Source organism: Pezoporus wallicus, unplaced genomic scaffold (genome assembly GCF_028554395.1).
Source record: "Pezoporus wallicus isolate ANWC-B61680 ecotype Strahan unplaced genomic scaffold, APGP_CSIRO_Pwel_v1 contig_6807, whole genome shotgun sequence".
In the NCBI taxonomy this organism is placed as follows: Eukaryota; Metazoa; Chordata; class Aves; order Psittaciformes; family Psittacidae; genus Pezoporus; species Pezoporus wallicus.
In genome coordinates this window covers 862,501-887,500 of record NW_026636431.1, presented here as the reverse complement: position 1 = coordinate 887,500, position 25,000 = coordinate 862,501, and the positions used below count along the sequence as shown (strand labels likewise).

General features: G+C 40.0%; 1 protein-coding gene across 3 annotated transcripts in view; it reads left to right on the top strand.

Annotated features, from left to right (window-relative positions):
• The window catches only part of ZEB2 (zinc finger E-box binding homeobox 2), a 115,946-nt gene that overhangs the window by 87,408 nt on the left and 3,538 nt on the right, over positions 1 to 25,000 (top strand). For all 3 annotated transcript variants that reach the window (XM_057400273.1, XM_057400274.1, XM_057400271.1), the window contains 6 exons: positions 2,465 to 2,536; positions 8,904 to 9,092; positions 9,803 to 10,017; positions 12,517 to 12,625; positions 13,509 to 15,478; positions 17,462 to 17,642. In XM_057400273.1, the coding sequence (XP_057256256.1) occupies positions 2,465 to 2,536; positions 8,904 to 9,092; positions 9,803 to 10,017; positions 12,517 to 12,625; positions 13,509 to 15,478; positions 17,462 to 17,642 (2,736 nt within the window). The remainder of the gene's footprint in view (positions 1 to 2,464; positions 2,537 to 8,903; positions 9,093 to 9,802; positions 10,018 to 12,516; positions 12,626 to 13,508; positions 15,479 to 17,461; positions 17,643 to 25,000) is intronic.

The window sequence follows — 25,000 nt, the reverse complement described above, 5'->3', positions numbered from 1 at the left end:
ATGTGGTGAATATGTATTTTTTTTTAAATTACAGAAAGTGCAATGCAGGGTCACAGATTTTAGGAAGAGGGCAGGTTTAGGTAAAGAAAAGTCATGCGAGCTGAGTGTTGAAATGCTGAAGGATAAATCATGCAGCCGTCAGCTAAACGAGAATTAAATTGTACATGAAAAATTGCAGCATGTACTCTGGTGACCTGCTCAAAGTGAGAAGCACTGCAAAGACTTCATGAGTGCTTAATAATTTTTGGGAAGCAACTAGACACTGTAACTTCTCTTTACCACAGAAGAAAATGACAATAAGGAAGGAAGTGCAGCAGAAATCTTCTACATTAGCACTATTATGCAAAAAAAAAGAAAAAAAAAAAAGAGTGCTGTTAACTGTTTTCCCTTGCTGACTGTGTAGATCTGCCCTCAGATGGAAAACTTCTGATACTTGTGACTCTTTACTACCAGAAATCACATGAGATGATCAAGGAAGAAAATCACAATAACTATATTTATATCTAAGGCTGAACTTCTCAGAAATAGTGTACCTTGATTAAGACTTCTGGTAGGCTGCAATAAAAATATCAGATGTGAGACTGGCCCAGCAGATCAATTACCATAATTGACAACATTTTATTAATACATATTGAACTTCTAAATGTTTTGGATGCAAGATAACCCTGTGAAAATGATCCTTAGAGAGGCAGAATGCCAGATCTGGGAAAAGAATCAAGGCTGGCTTGTCTGCTGGACAGTTTAAACAAATATTTTTCATCTGGTCTGCATATTCTATGCTTTTGTACAAATTTAGCACCTGTTTGTACCTGCATATTTTAACTTAAGAGCTTTAATTAATTTATTTTTTTTTAAGCTTCAAAGCCATAAACATGTATATTTATACCACAGTATTGTACGCTGGTTGTAAAGCTCTGAATTAAGTCATCCTGTGCTTTAGTTTTGATTAGAATGATACAATTAGAACCTGTTATTCTACCAGCTAATTACTTGTAGAATGTGACATCTGAAGAATACTACAAGATTACAAATTTAGGAATGAACTGAGAATGTGCTCTGTTTATATTATTCCCCTATCTTCAGTCAAATAATTGTCATGGAAATGGATTAATACTGGGCCAGTTTCTGTCCTCATCAAAATCTTTCTCCCAAAAAATGAATAATAAGAATTTTAATGCTTCATGTATCAATAAGATTTTAATAGCATGCTTTGATCTTCTTGCCAGTCTATCACTTGATTGGCCGAGCAGCATCCGTCTTCCTGAGTCATCATCGACTTGTGTTTATTTCTGCAAAATTCTCTCCAGTTTTTAATTTTATTTTGGTCATTGTTGAGCTATTTCTGGGGGCCTTTTGAAATTTTATTTCTTACAACTGCAGCTAAGTGAAAGATTAAAGCACATATTTCACTTAAATCCCAAATACTAAATTTTCTCTCTCTCTCTCTCAAAAAAAAAGGGAGATTGTATATTTGTGCATGTCTTCCAATAAAGAAAGGCTGGCATTTAGGAAAAGTTGAGGGGGCGAGAAAGAAATGCTATGTATATTTATTTTTGCCTTTGAAAACCCTTTGGAGGGTTAAAGCATAAACAGGCTGTATGTGTGAATACCTGTTGCACATGAACTAACAAATTAGCAGCAAGAAACCAAGTTTGACAGCACTCTGAGGCAGGCTGCAACATTTATGAAAATAAGTGTTCTCCCTAGTGATGGAGCTGCACGCAGCCTCTTTGAAAAGCTATTTTAACTCTCTCTGAACCCCCAGTTTCATGGAGAGTACACCGATCCACAATAAATACATAGTAAATAATTCTACACATATCATGCTCATTTGCATGTGAATTAACGCAATTTATGGCCATAAAGGCAGACTTTGTCAGCACACAGAGTGCACAGAGGATGCAAACAAATAGTACGGGCAGAGGAGAATTGCCCACAGTTGAAAAATTGTTACATTTCTGAACCGCTTGATATTAATACATGCTGTTCTTCAAATGAGGTTAAAATGAAGATGACAGCTCAGATCTGTGTGACAAGATAGAAACAGAGATATACAACTTCTATCTTCGTTTTGTATTTGCAGCTTCTTCCAGGTATAGGTCTCACAGTGTCTGTTAACTGATTATTTCTTTTAAATAAGGGAAAAAAAAACCCAAACAAAAAATTCCCTCTTAATCACCTGACTGCTTATTAGATTTGATACTGGGAAAAGCCCTTCATTTACTCCAAACAAATAGTTCTGTTTTCCGCCACTCACTGTCATGTTTAAAGTAAATAAGTTCTCAGCCATCCAGCACCGCTGAACTCATTCAGTTGCCAGAACAAAGCCATTGTACAGAGGTCCACAACAGCCCTTTTCTCTCCTTCCCATAGCAAGATCTTCCCTGTTACCACAGTGTGCTCCCTAGCTTTGTAAGCAATTCAATAACATACAAATGTTAAAGTGTGCATGCTTATTTCACAGAAGAAATGAAGGAAGATTATGACACTATGGGGCCTGAAGCCACAATTCAGACCACTGGAAACAATGGTACAGGTAAGGTATTGCATGATATGAGTGTTTTTTTTTTTTATTCAGTACCATGTAGAATTAGCTGTGCATGAAGAGAAGTAGTGATAAAACAATTTCTTTCTTATTTTCAGTTGAATAATTGGGAAACACATAATTCTCCTGTTTTTTTAATTTTTTCCCCCAATTTGATCACAATGGTGCAGCAACAAACTCGTTTGGTGAGTCCTTGCTATCCTTCTTGTGCCTGCAATGTTCCAGCCCCTAAATCCTTTTAACTGCTTCCTTGTGAGCTAATAGTTTTCAGCAGCATGAGGAGATGTTTTCCCAGTGAGGATGAATCCCATGTAGTTTAAAGTAGCTGGACCAAGGTACAGTAGTCTTTCAATGAGAGAAACTGTACAAAAAGCTTGATAATGAGGATGGGGTGCACCCTTCTTGGCAGCCCCGGATTTGCATAGTGCAGAGTAAGCTACTTCAGAGACTGAAAACATCTTTTCAGCAAGACACACATAAACCCCTTACATAGACACACAGACACACACACTTTAAATGCATATTTATGAGATTATTATGTTTCTGGATAATCTTTTTATTATTTTTATTTTTGCATATCTCTTTTTTTCCCCTCTCCTTAGAAATCAATACATTTTGTAGAACAAGAAAGGGGACGGAGATATTTAGCAGGCATCACCTCCAAGTCATCGTCTTTTTTTTTTTTTTTCCTGTAGTAGAGCAAAGCAGCAAAAGGCTTCTGTTACTATTTTCTAATCCAAAAGAATTCAGGGGTTTACCATGTTCTTTCCAAAGGCCACAAGGCTCCACCCCATCCTCAGCACAGCTGAATGCCATACATCATTCAATGTTTCTTTTGCATTTTGTCACAATTTGAGATGTTGCAGATAGCCCCGATTTACACAGTTAAAAGGAAGAATTTTTCTAGTGTAAGTACATTTCTATGCATTCCATTATGAGATTTAGTTTACAGGTAATGCCCTCTACAAATATTACTGTAAAAGGTGGTACCTAAGTCTTGCAAGGATTTTATTACTCACACTTTCCTTATGTTGGTTACACCCACATAAAACCCCAATGCTCTTATTAAATAACACAAGAAATTTACTTTATAATTCTTGAGGGGGAAAATAATAGGGAAATAAAACCATGTCACTGCGTTTTTCACCTATTAGATTTGTTATGCATGAAAGGAAGGTGGCATTGAGGCTCAGTTTATCACTACATATATAGTTAATAGTGTTGCCATACAGAACTGGATACATATGTATTTTAAAAGCTTTATTTTTTTTTTTTTCCAAGGGACATTAATAAGGTGACAAATAGCGCTTAGTACTTGGAGAAACAGGACTTTAAAGGGCGCCTGATTCAGAAATAAGACTTGATAGTTATCTGAATTAACATTACCAGAGCGTTTGAGGTCCCCTATCAGTCCATGTGACTTCCTTTGCACATATTTTCCTTACCATGACAAGCTTTGGCTCTTTCATACTTGCAATGTGACCTGCTCGAGGGGGAAGATTTCATGTCCTCTTAGCTCCTTCCCTTCCAGTATCTGATGGTCTCTTCTGTCTGCTCCACTTCTTCCTTGCCACATCTCTTTGGGGGCAGGGTGCTGTTGAGCCTCTGCACAGCCCTGTCCTATCTCTGCGTGGGGTCCATGGGGTGCTCTGCCTCTTCTGAAACCAGTTTTCTGGGGAAAAAAGACAACGGTTGCCACTACCCAGCTTGGTGCACTGCAAACTCGTGGCTCAGAGTGCTTTGCATTTAGGTGGTCTGCATTTAAAATGCAAAAACTTCTCTGGATGTTGCACCTGGCAATTCCTTACCCAAACGTCCTGGGCAAAAACCTCAGCCTCCCCTTCACTACAACTGCTATTTGTTGCAATGGGCAGCTTGCACAAGTAACAATTACAAGTTGCCTAGTGCTCTGCTGGTGTTTAATTGAAATCTTTTATCACTGAGTGGTTCAGAGCCACCTCCTCCAGTGGACGCTGATGCCTGGGTAGGTTGGGTAGAACGAGTTTCTGTAATGGCTGCAGTCTCCATAGTCTCTTAAGAGCTATGTCAGATTATTTAGTCACATTAAGTCGTCTGATAAACTAAATGTCTTTGCCAGTCTTTTTACCTTGAGTGGAAGATGCCAGGTGACTATTAGGATATGCAGCACCCTTTATGCAGAGTAAAAACTATCCCACTATGCCTGTGGAGATGCTCCAACCATTATTTGGGAAGGAAAGGGAACAGGTCATTAGAGCCATCGGAGATCCTTTCTAACTAATGTGGAAAATGTTCAAAATTTTCTTCCTGAAGCTCACTAAAGGTTTTGTTTCTGAGTGTCTTCAATTCTGCCTTGCAGATCATAGGCAGATTTAATATTGATGCTTAATAAAATAGTTGAGGTGAGGCTGAGACTTGACCTGATGAAAGAAGTTGGATCAGTGACTTCATCTTCACTGAAAGCCATACTACAGTGACCTTCTGGTCTCCAGGGGAGGCCCATGTAGGGCTTCCTAGAGATTAACCTGGGCTCTTCCAGATGGGTCAAGGAGACCTCTTGCATTCAATACAACATGCCTCTACCTCTTGACACCACAACTCATGGTGCTCCATGAGCTGGGCTGAGCACAGAGATAGGAGGTACAGCTTCAGACCCATTCACGTACAACCAACCGCAAAGTTGCTGTGGGTGCATGCAACAACTGCAGTGCATTTTTAGCATCAAATTCATTGTAGAATGTCATTAGCAGAGAAAGAAAAAAAAACCAAAAACAAAAGAAAAAGTCTCTGTTATTAAATTATTCTGCTATTGTCAGAATGGCCACTTCCTAGTTGTACTTACCTATACTTTAATCAGCTACATTTTTATAATGAGCCATGGAAGCTTTATAGTGGAAAAGCAGAAGTGACCATTAGAATGAAAATTTTAGTCTTTGGTCCTGCTGCATTAATTTGTAAATATTTCTGGATTTTCTGAAAGAGTTACTTGACAAAATGACATTTTGCAAAAGAGGGTCTTAAATTGTGAATGAATAAAATTCTATGGTTTATTTTATCCTACCTGTTATGGTTATTACAGCTAGGATATTTGCAGAAAATAGATTAACAAAATCCCTGTAAACAAACAGAAAATTTTTCCCGGTTTTGATTACTAACATCTGACAAGATCCAAGTAAAGATCTTAATATAATTTAAAGAAGGGGAAAAAAATGCTTCAGGGGAAGGAAAACAGAAGTAAAACTTGGCAGGTTGGAGGACAGGCTGTTTTCAGGCTGTAATTTGTGTGTACCAATGGGGGCCTCTCACTTCCTGGCTAATGAAGGCTGTGGTTTTATTAGCTTTGTTTGCGATTAAGGGCAGCTACCACCATCTTGCAGGATGAGTTCCCGCACAAAATAACTGGTCTCCCAAGCTCCTTGAACCTCTTTTGCTTTATCTTGAAAGGTCCTAAATGCCTCCAAAGATAGTTTTCCTTAAGGCATTTTATTTTTATGTGACATGGCCACATCAGCTTTTGGAGCTGAAAATATTTCTGCTCTCCAGGCTCCAATAATTAATTAAAGAAAGACTTATTTGGTGAGGTCACCCACCATACATCTCGCTAAAATTCTTGCATCGCAGGAGGGGATGTGCAATGTGCGTGCAGTGTCAGCCCACGAGGAATCTGGGAACATGACTTTCTGCATGGAAAACAAATTAGGACAAGGGGGGGAAGCAATCCTTCCCCCCAGAAATTGGGAGAAAAACCTAATGGTTATCAGATGAGTCTTTTTAGTAACATTGGGTGAGCTTCCAGCCATGTCTGAATTGTCATTAACATCACTGGTGAGAAACTAGATACACATGGTCACCTTTTGCTATTCATGTTAATCTGTAGTGCTGCAGCACTGGTTGTATTGTTTCAGTTAAGGATCTGTCGGCTTTTCCACTAAATCCCCTTGTTTTTAGGGGTTTATAATGTAGACATAAACATTTGCTTTAGCTCCCGGATTGCATGAGCAGACATAGAAGCTAAATAATCCAGAGAATTAGGAAGCTGAGTCCAGTAATATTGCAGCAGTCTACCACAGCCTGTTGGATCAGCCTCCAGATAGATTTGAGAACCAGGAAGAAGAACCTCATTTGCATTCAAATTTGGGACTGAAACTCCTAATATTAAGTCAGGCCTTGCTTGGTTGGTTGAATCCCTGTCCTATAAATGCAGTTACAAGCTCCAAAACCCCCCAGCCTGCCTGAAGGAGGACATATGGAGCCAACCCTTGGAGCCATCCCACCTTTACCTGCTTCTATATCTCCTCTCTGGAGAAAAGTTCTCTTTCCCTGCTTCACAGGTAGCATTTACTTGGTCATGGTCTGAATCCAGAAAAAAATAACTTGAATCTATTGCTAAGCCATGAGAAGGAGCAGAGATGGGATAGTGTTAAGCTGGAAGGTGGAGGATCTTACAACAGTTGGAAGATCTAGGCATAGCAAGGGAATGAAAAATCAGGCTTCCAATGTAAAAAGTAATGCCTCAGCTTTGTTCTGATACAAACAAAAAGTCAAAAACATAGCCTGATGCTCTTCCATGTAAGAGGTGTACTTCAGTAATCACCATTTTGTTATATTTCCTTCACAGATACAAAATGGAGGTGAGGTACTCAGTCTTTGTCACTGCATTCATACTCCCTTTCTCTACAAGTTGCTTGTTTTTTGGGGGAAAAAAATGGAGATATTGTTTCTCATGCTAATAGCATATGAGAACAGGAGCTACAGAAGGACCAAGAGAGGAGGGAGCTCTGCAGTGTTCTAGTAATTTGCTACGCTGTGATAGGAACAGAAGTTTCCTTCCAAAAAAGGAGTCCTGTGCCCTGTGCGATTTGGTCACTATCAATAAATACTGCAGAAGGACAGAGGAGCTGCTCAGCTCATACCAAAAGTAGGGCATATTTGTCTCAGACAGAGGATTTGATTTTATCTGCTGAAGGGATGCGGTTTGCATAAACAAATATCTACTGTTATCAATGATGGCAAGATCAACACTTCAAATCAGGTGCTTTCAGGTTTTCAGTAGTCCTCCAGTCAAAGACCATGTCTCATTTTGACTGCCAACATCCCCTTGCATTTTTGTAGGAAACTGAGGCAAAACATTTACCCATTTCCAAGCACCAAGGAGCTGGTTAGTCTCTCATTTCCAGTCTTACAAGCCGGAATAACCGCGCAGGCCATAACCCCTTTGATTTGCACAAGTTTACTCCATATTGCTCTCTGTTGCCAGGGAGAGCAGAATCATGCCATTTAATATTTTACTTTTACATGAACTGCAGGACAGTTTATGGTGTTGCCTCATATTCTTATTTTATCTAAGGTGAAATACATAAAAATGTAATCAATCATAAGCTGCTCTTTTCATTTGTGGTCAGTTAAAAACAAGTATATTTAATTCCCTGCCACCAACTGTGTCTTCCAAGACTTGTTAATAAAAACAAAAATTAAAGAAAGAAAACAATTGGCTTCCCCTCCCCCCCCCAGTGTAATTATATTAATATTTTTACATAACATCCCAGACTTTTTAAGATCTTTTCTGTATGCAGTGCTCATACATGGAGGAGAAAATCTTATTTTTAGTAACAGGATGTTTGGTGGTTGAGCATATATTACGTTTCATAGACATTAAATGGACAATAAAAAAATTTGGTTTATATTTAAGGAAAAGAAGAAAAACTCTTGTACAGACTGTAAAAGCAGTTTTAGGCTTGGTATCCTTGTTATGATCTAAAACATGTGGTTCTATGTAGAAATACTTGAAGCAATACTTTTAATAAAACAACCTATTCTCCAACTGTAAGTTAATTTTTCAGGGAGAAAAAAAAAATAAAAAAAAATATGTGAGCAATTCTCTTCTTGTGTCTGCTACAGAAGAGCAGTCCAAGGCAGGACCTGTGTTGGAGAAGAAGTGGTTTGGTCTTTACTACCTGCAGCTCTCATCTCTTCTGTGGATACTGTTTGCAGGATCTGGGCGCAGCTGAGCTCAGTCCTGTAGATTGAGCTGCATTCCTGACAAAAGCCGTGGGTCTCCTGGAACTGTAGAAGGTTCAGGTTCCATTGATAAAGGATTACCCTGCATTACCCAAGCCTCATAAACTTCTCCTGCTGACCCATAGAACCCGTGATCCTGTTAATTTAACTGCCCACCTTTACTTCCATCTATGCTGGTGGAAACCCTGCATTAATTTTATTAGGAGCTAGAGTAAGACCAATGAGAGCGTGGATCCAGCTGCAGCCCCAGCCTCGTAGCTCCAGTACACCAACTCAGCCTGTATGTAACAATGTTAACTGACCTCAGCTCTTGAGGATGATGCACTCAAGCCCCTTTTCTTTCTCCCTTCTCTCATTTTAGTGAAGAATGCAAATTGCACGTCGGACTTTGAGGAATATTTTGCCAAAAGGAAATTGGAGGAAGGAGATGGGCATGCAGTCAGCATAGCAGAGTACCTGCAGCGCAGCGACACAGCCATTATTTACCCCGAAGCCCCTGAGGAACTGTCTCGCCTTGGCACTCCAGAGGCCAATGGGCAAGAAGAAAATGGTGAGGCTGTAATTCATTTTTAGCCAGTATCCTGACCTCGTGCAGCTGTTGCAATTATAAATGCACTACATGCCTGGGTGTTTACCTTAAAAATTGAAGAACAGCTGCAGCGACATGGAATTTCACAAGCAAAGATTGGGGTTGTAATTTCAGTGTATTGTAATTTTTTAGTCAGCAAATTTGTATTATTTGGCGGGTGAACAGAAGAGCTGAATTTAAACAGGGGAAGGGCTGCTGGAAAGGGAGTTTGGGAAGTTTTAATAGAGTTTTAACACAACAAAAGACGGGGTAGCTGGCCTATTGCTCTCCAATGACTTGATAAATAATTGGAAAAGCTTCAGTAGGAAGGATTCAGTCAATGGCATAAGTAACTTAATGAGCTGGGGCTGGAATGCAAATCGCCAATTGATCGGGAAAACTATTTTTTAGTTTTCCAGCCAGCCAGGTCTGCGGGAGGAGCGATGCCTGTAATTAATTTCCTAGCAGGGTCCAGAGCGGGTCTCACAAGTCTGCCATGGGTGTGCGCAGGTGCTGGTGCCTCCTGCCACTGGTTGGAAGCACTGTCCCTCCCTCTCGGGCAGCAGATTGCAGCGATTCCCCTCATACCATCCCGGGCACCCAGCCCATGAGCTGCCATTGATTTGCTGACCTCTTGGCCTGCCTCTCTTCCTCCCTGTCCCCACCCCCCCCCCCCCCATCCTGGGGCACAGACCTGCCACCTGGAACTCCAGATGCCTTTGCCCAACTGCTGACCTGCCCCTACTGCGACCGGGGCTACAAGCGCCTGACGTCCCTCAAGGAGCACATCAAGTACCGCCACGAGAAGAACGAGGAGAACTTCTCATGCCCTCTCTGTAACTACACGTTTGCCTACCGCACCCAGCTCGAGCGGCATATGGTGACACACAAGCCAGGGACAGATCAGGTGGGGGGCTGGTTTTAAGTGATTTCTTTCTGTAATAACCCCTTAGAGAAACGATATTGCTTTGATTGGCAATCATTATTAATTTTTCATGGCATTTTGAAGATGCAGATCTTTTAATGGTAATAGCTTTAATTGAGGTCTAAATGATTTTTTGATGGTCTCTTCTAATATGATTTAATAGTCTTATGTTCACGATCGAATGAGTGTGTTAATTTCTAATTTAGAAATTTTATTTGCACTTTAACTTGACTTTAGTTTCGTTTTTATGTTCCTCAAAAAGTGAATGAAACTGTAGCATTTTAATTATACATTATTAAATATCTCAGCAATTTTAATTCCATTTTTCACCTAGTTTTACTTTGCAGTGTTGCAAATAGGAGCTCCAAGACATACTAAAAGATCCAATAATATTTTTTCATTACTTTTTGAGTAACCTTTTCAATCATGTGAAATTATGCGTATTTTGTATAATCATTTGTTAAACATAATTACACATTTTTAGAATAACTGTTCGTACAGTACATATAGACTATCATTTGTGATTCTGCCACTAACACATGCATGCACTAGAATTGCGGCATCACTATAATTTGTATAGCCCAGCAGTGTATCCGCAATAAATCAAAGCAGTCTTTTCCTCGATGTGATACATGTAATATTATATCAGTGCTGCATTTAAGGAAATGCTGCGTATCTCAAACAGGTGTCTGAACTTCCTCAGTGCTCCTAAACAGGCTGGTGATAGACCTTTGCCACAAAACTCAGTACTACCAACAGAAAAACTACTCCTGTCCTCGCCGGAGAATTACTTCTGAAAACCTGTCTTATGGAGGGCTGTAATGGAAACTCAAATTAAAACCTAAATAAATAGATGTGTGCATGGTGTCATATTATAAAGGCTTTATGCTTTATTTATTTTGTTTAAAAACCTGAAAGTCACGATCAGTTGTATTTCTCTTGATAGGTTTTTCTCAGCATATGGTAAGTTCAGTTAGGCAGACACACATCTCCTAATCGTGCAATTTTTGCAATTAAAATTTTTAAGAGAACCCTATTTTTTGTTTGATTTTATATCAATATAAATGATTCTACAGCGGCTTCCCCTCTTCTTTCCTTCCCATGGCTTTTCCAGCAGACAAACACATTTTCACACGTATATTTTTCCTAAACCGATCCACCCTAAGGTTCTTTCTTTTGCTTCATATCATTAAAAACACTGGGGAAAAAAAAAAACCCCGCCTAGATATTCATCCAATGTAACTGCCTGAAATTTCACATGCGAGAGCATGCTGGTACTGGTGCATTATGAATGGTAGCTTTGGTGTTGAAAAGTCTCCTCATTTGCTCATGGCATTTACAATTAGTAAATTAAAATGATTGTATCATATTAACAGTGGCACAACTAAAGTTTATAGTAGTCCTCAGAGGGCGATGGGGGGAGACAAAACAGCTGTTGCTGTTTGTTTATGCAACTCAGCAACATATGAGCGCGGGTCCCTCAATGGCGCGCAGCGGGCTGGGCTCTGCTTGATCTTTGAAGGTTGCTGCTGTTTGAACAAACCTCCCTGTGTCCCATGTAACACCATCTGTCTCGCCAGGAATGTGGGAAGAGGCAGCACACCCTCGCAGTTGTCATACCATTTCGGCGCTGTCTTTTTCTTTTTTTTTTTCTTTCCCCTTCTTTTTTTTCCTCTTTCTCCCCTCTCCCTCCTCCTGAAATAGGCTTTTGTGTTGTGGCCACCTGCAAAAGTCTGACCTCCTACCTTGAGTGTACAGAGTGTTTGGCTGCATTATGATGAATATTATTACTTTATTTTATTTTCTTTTCTGTCCAAATTCAAAGTCTTTTTTGTGCTTTTCTTACTTGTTGCAAAAAGGGCAGCTGCCTTTGATTGTATGTGTATGCCACTTTTAACTTTCCCTTGCCCCTCAGAAGAGCACCAACAGGAAAAACATGTCACGAAAGGTAGCTCAAGTCTTCCCTGCTGCTCTATGATTTTAAAAAACATTTTCCAGCATCAGCTCATGCCGAAAACGCAGCCTCCTCTGCTTGATAATGAACTGAATCTTACATGAAATTCCACTAACGACAGTGTTTCTGTCTTTCCTCCACAAGCAGTAAACAGAATTTTTAAACAAGCAGAGTCACACATGTTCAGAATCTGCTAGGAATATTAAGAGCCACAAATCTTATAAAACAGTTTCTCTCATCGTAAGATACCTTAAAGCAACACATTTCTGATGAGAGACTTAGGAAATAATTCTAAAGCAAATATCAAATGCTTATGTGAAAGTACTTTCTCATTTGTTTCGGTTTGCTGCCAACATTTTGATTTTTATTGCAATACTGATGAGACAAATAAATGTACATGCAGACCTTTTGGTCCGCTTGATAAATTTAGAGTCACATTAATTTTGTGGGGTTTTTTTTAATCTAGAAATTCATGGTTTCTCTTGCATAAAATTTATGTTGGTGTCTTCTTTTTTTTTTTCTCCCAGCACCAAATGCTGACCCAAGGAGCAGGCAATCGCAAGTTCAAATGCACTGAGTGTGGCAAGGCCTTCAAATATAAACACCATCTGAAGGAACACCTGCGAATTCACAGTGGTAAGTAGCGGAGGTGCTGGTGTGCTCATTTGCATTTTGTTTAATTAGCTGAGTTTTAAAGACTGCTTAAAATTTACACAGTTCTGCTTCTGGCTTCTTGGAGCTACTAAGGTCTTTCATAAGTGATATCTGAGTCATCCTCATTTATCATGCTGTTAATACCACAGTCTCACTGAAAGATTTGGAAATAGTAAAGCTTCCTGCATATAATAGATTGTTTGTTTGGCAGTTCGAGTTCAGAAGCGTTCACTCATTTCTGTACAGTCGGACCTGAAGAGCCCATTATATTTTCCATAACAAGAGGTCCCCCCAACTGAAATACAGCTCATATTCTCAGATAATGATTAAGCGTAAAGTGTCTCATTGTGAATGACTTGTGCATGTGGCTGTCTTTGACACAGCATTCACCGCACAAAATGCCACCAGGCTCTGCCCAAGCACAAACTTCCGCCAGTACTGATGTGGAGGTCCAAACATCAGGATTCATTTTCGCATACCATGCTTATTTCCAGGGAAAAGTCTGTTTTTTGGAAAAAGAAAACAAAAAAAGAAACATATCAAATTTGAACAGTCTGGACTTGATTTGACTCCCCCTTGCCACAGGGTACTTACCTCTTACAGGGTAATGTGAAATGGTCAGTCTGGTGCCAATCTCACACCTTGGTGGCTGTTACCAGCTGAAGACTGTGGATCTAAATTGACCTCAGTTCCCCTAGAAAGAGTGCAGTGGTGTAAAGCAGCGGTGGTGTATGGCCATATTCATAGAAATAGTATTTTACTCACTCAGTGAACACGCAGGCTACCAGTTGGGTATCAAATGTGATCACTTGCAATTATAGCAGCAATAATGATAATTAACATTTGGTTTTAATTATCATTTTAGGTGAAAAACCATACGAGTGTCCAAACTGCAAGAAACGTTTCTCCCATTCTGGCTCCTACAGTTCGCACATCAGCAGCAAGAAGTGTATTGGTTTAATCTCTGTAAATGGCAGAATGAGAAACAATATCAAGACGGGTTCTTCTCCTAATTCTGTATCTTCCTCTCCTACTAATTCAGCCATTACACAGCTGAGAAACAAGCTGGAGAATGGCAAACCACTTAGTATGTCTGAACAAACAGGCCTACTGAAAATTAAAACAGAACCACTAGATTTCAATGAATATAAGGTTCTTATGGCCTCACATGGGTTTAGTGCAACTAGTCCTTTTATGAATGGTGGACTTGGAGCAACCAGCCCCTTAGGAGTTCATGCTTCTGCTCAAAGTCCAATGCAGCACTTAGGTGTAGGGATGGAAGCACCATTGCTTGGGTTTCCTGCGGTAGGCAGTAATTTAAGTGAGGTGCAGAAGGTCCTACAGATTGTGGACAACACGGTTTCCAGGCAGAAAATGGACTGCAAGGCTGAAGAGATCTCCAAGTTGAAGGTTTACCATATGAAGGATTCATGCTCTCAAGCTGAGGAACAAGGAGTTACTTCCCCCAGTATTCCCCCCGTGGGTCTTCCAGTAGTAAGTCATAATGGTGCCACTAAAAGTATTATTGACTATACATTAGAGAAAGTCAATGAAGCCAAAGCTTGCCTCCAAAGTTTAACCACAGACTCAAGGAGGCAGCTCAATAACATTAAAAAAGAGAAGCTGCGAACTCTAATAGACCTGGTAACTGAAGACAAGATGATAGAGAACCATAATGTATCCACTCCATTTTCATGCCAGTTCTGTAAAGAAAGCTTTCCTGGTCCCATTCCGTTGCATCAGCATGAGCGCTACCTGTGTAAAATGAATGAAGAAATCAAGGCAGTCCTTCAGCCTCATGAGAACATGGTTCCCAACAAACCTGGAGTGTTTGATAAGCAAACCCTCTTGCTGTCATCAGTACTTTCTGAGAAAGGAATGACTAGCCCCATCAACCCATACAAGGACCACATGTCTGTACTTAAAGCGTATTATGCTATGAATATGGAACCCAACTCTGATGAACTACTGAAAATTTCCATTGCTGTTGGCCTTCCTCAGGAATTTGTGAAGGAATGGTTTGAACAAAGAAAAGTCTACCAGTATTCAAGTTCCAGGTCACCATCACTGGAAAGGGCCAGTGCCAAGGTGGCGCTGGCTGCCACCAACAACACTCCCACTAAAGACTCTTTGTCAGCCAGATCTCCAATAAAGCCTGTGGACTCTATAACTTCACCATCTATAGCTGAACTCCATAACAGTGTTACTAATTGTGATACTCCTCTCAGGCTAACAAAACCTCCCCATTTTACCAATATTAAACCAATTGATAAATTGGACCATTCTAGGAGCAATACTCCTTCCCCTTTAAATCTTTCTTCCACATCTTCTAAAAACTCCCACAGTAGTTCTTACACTCCAAACAGTTTCTCTTCTGAGGAGCTTCAGGCTGAGCCTTTGGACTTGTCTTTACCAAAACAAATGAAGGAACCCAAAAGTATTATAGCCACAAAGAACAAAACAAAATCTAATAGTGTAACTTTAGAACACAACAGTGTTTCTTCATCATCTGAAAACTCAGATGAGCCACTGAACTTGACTTTTATCAAGAAGGAGTTTTCTAATTCAAATAATCTGGATAAAAGCACTAACCCAGTATTTGGTATGAACCCATTTAGTGCCAAACCTCTATACACAACACTTCCCCCACAGAGCGCATTTCCCCCAGCCACTTTTATGCCACCAGTCCAGACCAGTATTCCTGGGCTGCGACCATACCCAGGACTAGATCAGATGAGCTTCCTACCACATATGGCCTACACTTACCCAACTGGAGCAGCTACTTTTGCTGATATGCAGCAAAGAAGAAAGTACCAGCGGAAACAAGGATTTCAGGTAAATTGTTGCAACTATTTTCCTTTGAAAGGCTAGAAATTAGTACTTTGTGATATGTCCTCTTACAGAAGAAAAAACCTGAAGCTATATTCAACATTTGCTACAAAATTAGTAGAGTTTATTTTAGTCTGAACTTGCAAAAATGCAGTGCAATAGGAAAACAAACTGCAATTACCTTAAGAGTACCTCTACTTGGATTCAGAAACGGTATTAATACCTTTGAATAGGCATAACACATGGTGTTATTCTGTTAAGCGCTTAGTCATTTCTCATTAGAATTTTGTCTAAATAATAACATGCATGAAAAGTTCTATCCTGTAGGAAAAAAAAAAAACCAAAGTGAAACTTTATAGGGAAACTGATCTCTACAGGGCAGTGTGGGGTAAAGGAGCAGTGGGAGACCTCTTTGGAATCACCTCCACACTTGGATGCAAAGCTGTATCCCTGTAAGTGGAGGTCCATGTGGACTTGTAGCAGCTGTATCCCATTGAAAGCCCTCAAAGCTTCCTTCTCCATGTTTCTGGGGGTTGTTCACCTATCATGCATGGGAAAGGCATTCTGTTTTCTCATGAATGTCTGGGGAATAAGAAACATTGACATGCTGTTTCCTTATAGCTCCTTCCTTCAGCCCACCTACTGCCCTTCCCAGACTACCAGTTCTCTAATCCTGCCAGTCATCTGGAACAGCTTTGAAAAAAACCTGGAGATTAAACAAAATTATTTGGAGAGGTAGCAGCTAGGGACCTTAATCGCAGAGGAAGTCTTTCCCTGGACATGTAATCTGTGTCGGCACTTATTCATGCCTGGGTACAACATTTAATCCTTTTCTCAGAGTCTAATACATGAGTAGCAAAGGATTTTGCCACTTGCACTCCTACAGCAAAGAGCTGCTTTACAAAAGGCACATACTTTTATATCTTTCTTCTGGGTTTGTTCAGATATAACGCACAGAGTTTAGTTAAATGAGATTAACTGATTATAGTTTTGTTTTGTTTTTTTTTTTTTTTACATTTGTTCATGTTCCCTTATGTCCTATTATGGTCTATTAGTAATTTTACTGACTAGTAAAGGTTTTATAGTTTCAGATGTGAAAATCAGGTATGGTTTTACATTACAGGCTGCAATCCCTCTTTGCACAATAGGAGCATAAATAGCACTGCACCTCCATAACAGCTGTTCCACTATTCCAATTTACAGTACATCTGCCCTCTTTGTAAATGTATTTAAGCCTATTTAATCTTCTCTAATATTAATTAGTGCAAACCTAGTCTAAGAAAAACCGAACAGTGTGATAGCAAATGGAAATGTATGTTATCATGCAAGTTTGCACTCTCTTTGGATCAAGACAAAATAAATATCAAGAAATTTAATAATTTACTGATCCACATTCATTATTGCTTAATGCTGAAGGCTGTTTTAACATAGATAGAACATTGATAAAAAGTGTTATTAATATTCCCTATTTCAAATTACAAAATTAAATATAAAAATATAGCTTGAGGCCTTTAGTCGGGTGACATACATTTAAATGGATTGCATAATAATAACATTTGTACCTAAATATAAAATTCAATTAAAACCTTTCTACAGATACAGAATATAACCAAGTCTCTGTGTTTTGCAAGGAATGATCTCGTAGGTGTTGCTTACACTTACACCTGTAAAATATTACAATACCTTTTGCTGTCCACAGAGAACCTCCCCTTTGCTTTTTCTCCCCCTTGAAAATATTTAGTGCTGAGATTATTGTGTAAATCATACTACTGCAGAGTGCTCAAAGACAGAAAGTTGGTCTAAGACACAGAAGGCTTCTAATTTTTTCTACAGTTCTCATCAGATGTAGTTTCATTTCCAACGGGTTCCTAAACTGAGAGGACTACCATCCTAAGCAGACATAATTTTGACTTCTCTCGGATGGGTGGTTCCTCCATGGGAAGGTGCGGTGGTAGAAATGGGTGTCACTGACGGGTGGTTCCCTCACAGGGAGAATTGCTTGATGGAACCCCAGACTACATGTCCGGCCTTGATGACATGACGGACTCCGACTCCTGTCTGTCCCGAAAGAAGATCAAGAAGACAGAAAGTGGCATGTATGCATGTGACCTATGTGACAAGACATTCCAGAAGAGCAGTTCCCTGCTGCGACACAAATACGAGCACACAGGTAGGATGGCCGTGCGTGCCAAGGGGAGGGTTGAGGTGCATACTGTGCTCTTCATAGTCTTTTGTAAGTACGCTTGTACAGTGAATGGTTTGGAAAGTGGAGAGGCTTTCAATAGGGCAGAAAGAACATCATTTGCTCAGTTCAACACATTGTTTAACTCTTTTTAATAGTAATTGCTTGGTGAAGAGCTGTTGGATGTGATGGGGTGAATCCTGGCAGGTGCTATGTGATGTGTCATGCCGAGCTCAATCACAATGGTGGCACTCAGCATCTTGCAGGATAAGCCCTCTTCAAATAAGGCAGGCCCTAGCACTCTGAAAGAACTGCAACTTGGTCAACACAAAGTCTGGTGCAGGAAGGAAGGGTCCTAGACATTATCTGACCCTGCACCATTTAATCCTGTAGAAGTTCCACTGATGTTAGCAGCATGAGAGCAGGCTCTGGCTGAGTTATCTGAAAGTAAACTCCTCACAGGGATTGCTCTTGCTGTGATCTTGCACACCAGCAGCACAGGCAGGTTGCATTTCACTTTTTTGCTTCTCAGTTAATGCCCAGGGAAGGCTTCTTTCTTTCCCAAGTAGGGACTGATTTTTGTCTAGTTCAAGGAAGCTTGCCAAAGCTCACCATGGATTGTCAGCTTAAAATATATTTTGGTTTGAAAAGGACCCTCCACCACACCTATGCTGGCCATGATTCTCCTTGCAGGCAGTGCTCCCTTTCCCACTCTCAGTCAGGACAGGCATGAGTCCGGAGGTGGAGAGCTCTCCAAGAGGGATACATCAGCTCAGCGTGTTTCACTTAGGGGAAAATGGGACCGGAGCTCCCCCCATATAATAGAGATATCAAGTTATATTAGACAAAGGGAATGTGAATTATCATGTGAATTATTGTGCAGCAGGACATAAACCAAACACCAACTTCCTAGAGTTAGAAAAAGCTTACTCAGGAGGAAACTTTCCTTAACTTTGAAAGCTGAGTCCCAGTTCAGGAAACAAAGCAAGTCACATCATCCTTCAATCTCACCATGTGATGGTAAAAAACGTATACCTCTCTATTAATACATGTTCCAGGCTGCACATAACTATTTGGCATTTCATATATGAAAAAATTACAATTCAGAAGTGGACTGTGCCTTTAAAAAAAAAAATCCTTATTTTGTTATTTTCCTTCTTATACTTTTCTTCCAAATTTTAAGATAATCCCACACAGGAAAATAAAAAAGAAAGTAAAAATACATACGGGATTAGGAAAGAAAATTAAAAGCAATGTTTTGGACTAGATCAGCTAGTTCATTGCTGAAATGTGCTTCCCACTATGTTATTCAGATCAAATTGTTTATTCGGTAGAAGAAGCTTTGAAGGCTTTATGTCCCTGCACCTTTTCTCTCCTGAATGATTTTATTACAGCCATCTGCAAACATTATGGCTTACTACACTAGTACCGTAAAGCTCTCATGTTAGAACTGGCCTTCATATATACTGGGATCTGGACATATGGTTGAATCCCATAAAGTTGGTAGTCCATAAGGTCGACAGACATATGGTTGAAAGGCTCAAAATTTGACAAGCTGAAATCTGTGCAATCACCTTGATTTGCAAAATAAACTGCATTTGTAAAAGCAAAAATATGTTCTGGTCTTTAAGTAGCAGGGGAACCTACTGCCTAGAAAAATACCATACAGCTGCAGTGTAGGGACTTTTCTTCTTTGCTCTGTCCCTTTCAGTTTCTCAACTTTACATCCATCAATTTTATTGGACTCAGCCTTATGATCCAGAACGTGTATACGGTGTCATATTTAATACGCTAGAACTACAGCACATCATCAAGCTTGAGTGTGGCATTTAGAGACAGGAAGGATGGTCTTGTGGCAAAGGCACAGGCGCTGAGGCTGAGAGAACTGCACTTTTTCCTGCCTTGCCACAGACTTCCTTTGTGAATTCCACCAAATTGCTTCACCTTCTTTCACCTTTGCCCATCTTTGAAATAGAGGGAAATGATACCAGCCCACCTCTCTGGGTTGCTGTAAATCTTAATTCATGCAGGCTGAAATCCTGTGATGGAACTTGCTGTATAAATTGTGAAGTATTATTAATGACATGCTTGCTTTTATCCTCCACACATCGCGCTAAAGTTAGATAGAGGTGGTTGGAGCTGTGAAGACCTTGGCTGGGCTAGCTCCATCACAGATCCACAGCCTTCAGGAGGCAAAATGCACTGGGACTTCAGCTAGTAGCTTAGCGTGCATCTTAAGTGAATTTCAAATTAATTTGATAGTTTTGAAAAAAAGCTTGCAATTGCATCTATAATATAGGTATGAAATTGCAGTCTGTTCAGTGGAAGGAACCAAATTGGAAGTATCAGCCTCTTCTGCATTTGGGATCATTCTAAGTGTAGGCCCAGATTTTTCAGTCAACTTTTTTAAACCTAAAAAAGAGAAAAAGCTTATTTTCTGAGTGTGTTGCTGTTTTCTGACCAGCTGATCATGATCTGTTGTTACTTCATTAAAAACATATTTTTAGGAGGAACACTTCCTGTCTTTCCTGGAGAAGCACAAGTGCTGGATGTTTTTTATACTGATGTCTTTTTTCCTGAGTGAAAAAAAAAAAAAAAAAACTATGTGCTTTTTTGGTTTTTGCTTTTTTTGATATTTGAACAATTAGATTTTTATTTGTCACCACTCTTCATGGTTCACAAACCCATTGCAAACAATACTAGAATGAGGGTTGAGAGATTCAGACAGAGGCCATGCACTTGCTTTGCAGCCCCTAAATATTTACCCCAGAGAAATCATCTGGAGCAAAAAATAACATTGACAGATGAGATGCCCTAATCATGTGTTACACCAACTGCTGTAAAGGAGAAAACAGGAATGTCACTGAAGTATTGCAGTGAAGCTGTTTCCCTTCCAGGGCAAGAAGAATGGGATTTGGCCAGTTCTTTGTGTCAACCCAAGAACTTCTAGTAGGACCATGTGGACGCAGATCAGGGAGCTCTGCCATTACCTCTGTACTCCATACCTGCCACAGCTTGAGTACAGTAGGAAAAGGGGCCCAGATTTCACAATCCATAATTTTTAATTTATGCAGCATTACCAGTATTCTGAAATAGCTTCTAGCTTCATGTGGAGAAGGAAAATTCATTGTGTTACTGCAATGAGCAAAATGCATTGCTTCTGGCATCTGAATCTGAAATTTAGTGTAAAGGCCACTGCTTGTTGCAGGACCAAATTCTGCCAAGTTAATTTTGGGATAACATTTAATTTTAAGAGAAGTTATATTGTCCCTCTGAGAATTTGAGCTTCACAAGATTCTATTTCTTTAAAACCAGCAAATGCAGCACTGTAATTAGGGTGCAGAGCATGGCAGGTAGCACAGGAATTCAGTGCTCACATTATTTTCCTGGGAAGTCTTATGAACTCATCCTAACTTTGGACAGGTTAAAATTAGTTGAGTGGATACTGCATGTGTCTAATTTCAGATCTATCCACGCTGCTTAGCAGAAGGCTCAAGAAACTTTCCATATTAAAGATGAAGATGGTTCCCTTCATGGTAAAGCATTGGTACCATCTGATGAGCAAAAAAAAATATTTGTGTTGCAGATAAGGAGGGCAAACAGTAGTGGGTAAGTGAGCAAGAAAGCAAACAAAATGGAGCATCTGGAAATAAGAGAAATATCCTAGCTGCTGGGTAGCAATTCAACCCCCCTTGGTCATCAGTGCTGTGTTGGGCTGCTTCAGGAGTAAGGTGAGCATCTGGAAATAAGAGAAATATCCTGGCTCCTGGCTACTAATCCAGTGCCCTTGGGTCATCAGTGCTGTGTTGGGCTGATTCAGAAGTAAAGGTGAATTTGTTCTGCTGTCGTCAACACCCATGTCTGCTACACACCAGCTTTATTGTAGCTTCCCAAGGAAACTTGCAGTGTGCTTGCTCTGCAACAAAACCTGGAAACAGTTTTTCAGAATCCTACCTAGAAATTTTAAATCCTTTCATTGTTGTTCTATATTACATCATATTCTATTTTATTACTTGTGTGGGCTGTCGAGGGCCTCATAACTGTGCTAGTGCTTTCATCCTTTCCTTTTCCACTGTATATTTTATTAAGACCTCTTTTATATTTTTGTAGCTTTCATGCTGATGCAGGCACTAGTTTTATTTCCAGATTGATTCTGTAAACTAAATATTGTTCTTGAGCCTGGTAGCAAATCAGCTCTCTCTGGCTAGTATTTTGAATTCCCAGCTCAGGAGTTTTCTTTATTTAGAGCTTGATTCATAAAAAATTTACATGCTATTTAAAGATTATTTTTTCTTGCTTTACTCTGATGCAAGTTTAGAATTCCCTCTTTTACACTCAAATAAAGAAAAAAAAAGGATATATTCTATGCTTGTGAAATCTGTTCTGTAGAAAGGTCTTCTATTGAAAATGGAACAGGTGCAGCTTGGGCAATTATATATAAATTGCATTTATCTGGCACCTTTGACCGCTTCGCTGTGCTCTGGCTGCTAATCCATCTCCACTGGGACTACAACTAACATCCAAACCCCCAAGCAACTTCAAAAGAACTGCCTTCAAAAAATAAAAAACTGTCACAGAGATGTTTCCTTCTTTTCTCCAAAGAGTGGGATTTCTGTTTGGCCCCCTCCCACAGAAAAAAGACCCACTTGCCTTAGGCAAAGGATGGGTGATATTTAGTTTCGGACCAGTGACAGTTTATGATCTGATGTCTTATGACTTTTAAGCCACTGCAAATGTGAAACTCATAGCTTTTTCACTCAAAGGCTTTTAGCCCAGGAAGACTGAGAGATACTTACTGTTAGAGGTTTTTTTGTTGTTTTGTTTTGACAGAAACACAGTTCTAGAGACTTTGCAAAGAGATTAGTTATAATTTCCCCTCTGTAAATTGAGTGCAGGCCCCCGTGGGAACCTCTTTTTTTGCAGATGGTGGAATAAAAAAAAGCCCAAACATTTCCTTTAGATATTTGAGAGAGATTTATCACTGTTTCACTGCAAAATGTGACATCTACCTCACGCATCTACCTGATAACACAGAGTGTTCTGTGAGCTCTCCTGTGAGGTGCCATGGGTATCTCTCTCTCTCAGCTCAATCCCCATGGATGACACAGGTCATCTGAAATGAAACTGGGTAAAATGTGGGATGGGATGTTCAAATCTTTCTTTCAACCCATCTAGTGCACTGACATGATATTGCTCTTACTTCATGCTAGCTAAATAGCTGACACAGCAGCCAGAACTACTTAAAGTTGCAGGTTCTTCCCAACCACCTAAAGGTGTAGGTCTCCCCACCCACCTACAATTCTAGGTTCTCCCTATCCACCTACAGCTGTTGACTTATCCCCATCAACCTACAATTGTAGATTTATCCCCATCCCCAGTGCAAAATACCTTACTTCAGCTTTATTTTATGGCCTACTAATGCATTGTAGGGATTAGGTACTCCTTTTAAATGGCTGAAATATTGGGTTTTGCACACAGGGGAAAAAAATAATTCTCCCACAAATGTTCAGAAACCCGATACATTTAAAAACATATTTCAATTAGTGTTGTAACAGCTGCATGCTGTGCACTGCTAAGGTATGTTGTATGGTGTTTGAACAAAGAACTTTGCTCAAGCTGTCATGTTCCCTCAGATCAAAACTGAGTCCTTGATACGGATGTGGTAGACTAAATAGCTCTAATATAGCCTTTTTAGTACTAATATAAATGAATATGAAAATACAAAGTTATTAATATGAAAATACAAAGTTATTAATATGAAAATACAGAATTTTAATCTTCTCATTTCTAAGTTAATGTATAAAATATAGATGATTTCCTGCCAGGCTACCACTTCGCTGGCTGGAGGGAGGCCCCAGGTACCATGAGCAGGAAACGCAGCATTGAGTGAATGCTGCGTGCAAGGGATGAGCAAAGCAAAGACTGAGGGACAGGCAGGTGGAGACAGGTCTGGATGAGAAGCAGTGGAAGTGGCTGACTTCTGTTTGAAGAGAGAAAAAGTGCTGGACAATTGGATGGAGCACAGCTGTGGGGTGAGAAGGGTGTACTGGGCATTAAAAAAATCAGGAAATAACCGAGAAGGAGCATTGCTGTGGAGAAGTGGAACAAGATGAGGGTTGGACTTACTGATGTTGGGGAAAAGTAAGTCAGAGGGAGGGACTGAGACAGCGTGGGCAGTTCAGTGAGGAGGAGGACACAAAAAAAGTCCTGAGGAAAAGCAGAAGGACTATGAGGAAAAAAAATAAAGGAACAAAATTAGCAACTATGGAGATACTAGCAAAGGGATGGTAGTGTGTTGCTCTGAGTGAGCTCAGCAGGACACCTGGGATGAGGCAGGGATGCAGGCAGGCCTATCATCTGGTGCATCTAGCCAGGTGGTTGGTGGCATTGGGAAAGCTCCCACCTCACTCATGAAGGTTTTCTTTGGGCAGTGCTGAGGTTTAAGGAGTGCTTAGGTCAAGAATGCTTTGGGATTTTATGCTAATTTGAGTAAGTGACTAAATCGTGCTAAAATCTCCTGAGCTATGACTGTGGGATTTCCCCACTGTGGCAAGCTTCTGCTCTGAATCCAGGTAGTTGCCTCACAGTTCTGGATTTGGTGTACTTCCAGGTAAGAAATGCATAATTAGGAAACAGTTCATAAAAGCAATGCTGCTATAATCCAGTATATCAAGCTTGAATTTTCAGTTTTACTCTAAGGGGAAATAAAGAAGAAAAAAAAAAACCAACAAAAAAAAAAACCTGTATCTATGCAAGATTAGGAACCTCTCATACAAAGAAATGTAGTTTGAGTCCCAATTTCCAGGCATCCACTAATTCCTCTGTCACTTGGGTTATTCTATCTGTGGTTTCTCCTGTATTTTCCTTCCTGCCAGATCTCCCCTTCATTTCATAACACAATTTTTGGCTTCCTTGAGCATTTGTTAATCGCACCTTATTAAATCTGAACTTTCACAGTGGGGCTTGAAGGTAGCTGTGACTAGACTGGGGGGAAAAAATTCACATACTCCTTAGTATTTGTTCTTAGCAACTTTGCTATGGAAATGAATTCTTTTTATGCCTGACTTTTGCTGCTCTCACGTCCTGGCAGTGACTGCAGAGGAAAAGAAAGCAGATCAGATTCATCAAGGAGCAGTTTGAGTTTTCCTGGAAGCTGAGATCCTTCAACAGTCTGAAAACATTTTTTTTTTTCCTGCTGGATTTCCTTCCATGTGGACACTACCAGTGACAGTTTCCCATCTTCCCAGCCCTTTGCTCTTGGCTGGTGTTTTCTACCCTCCACCATACTCTTCCTCTCTCTGAGCTTGCTTCTTTTAGATTTAAGAGAATACCACACTTTTACAACT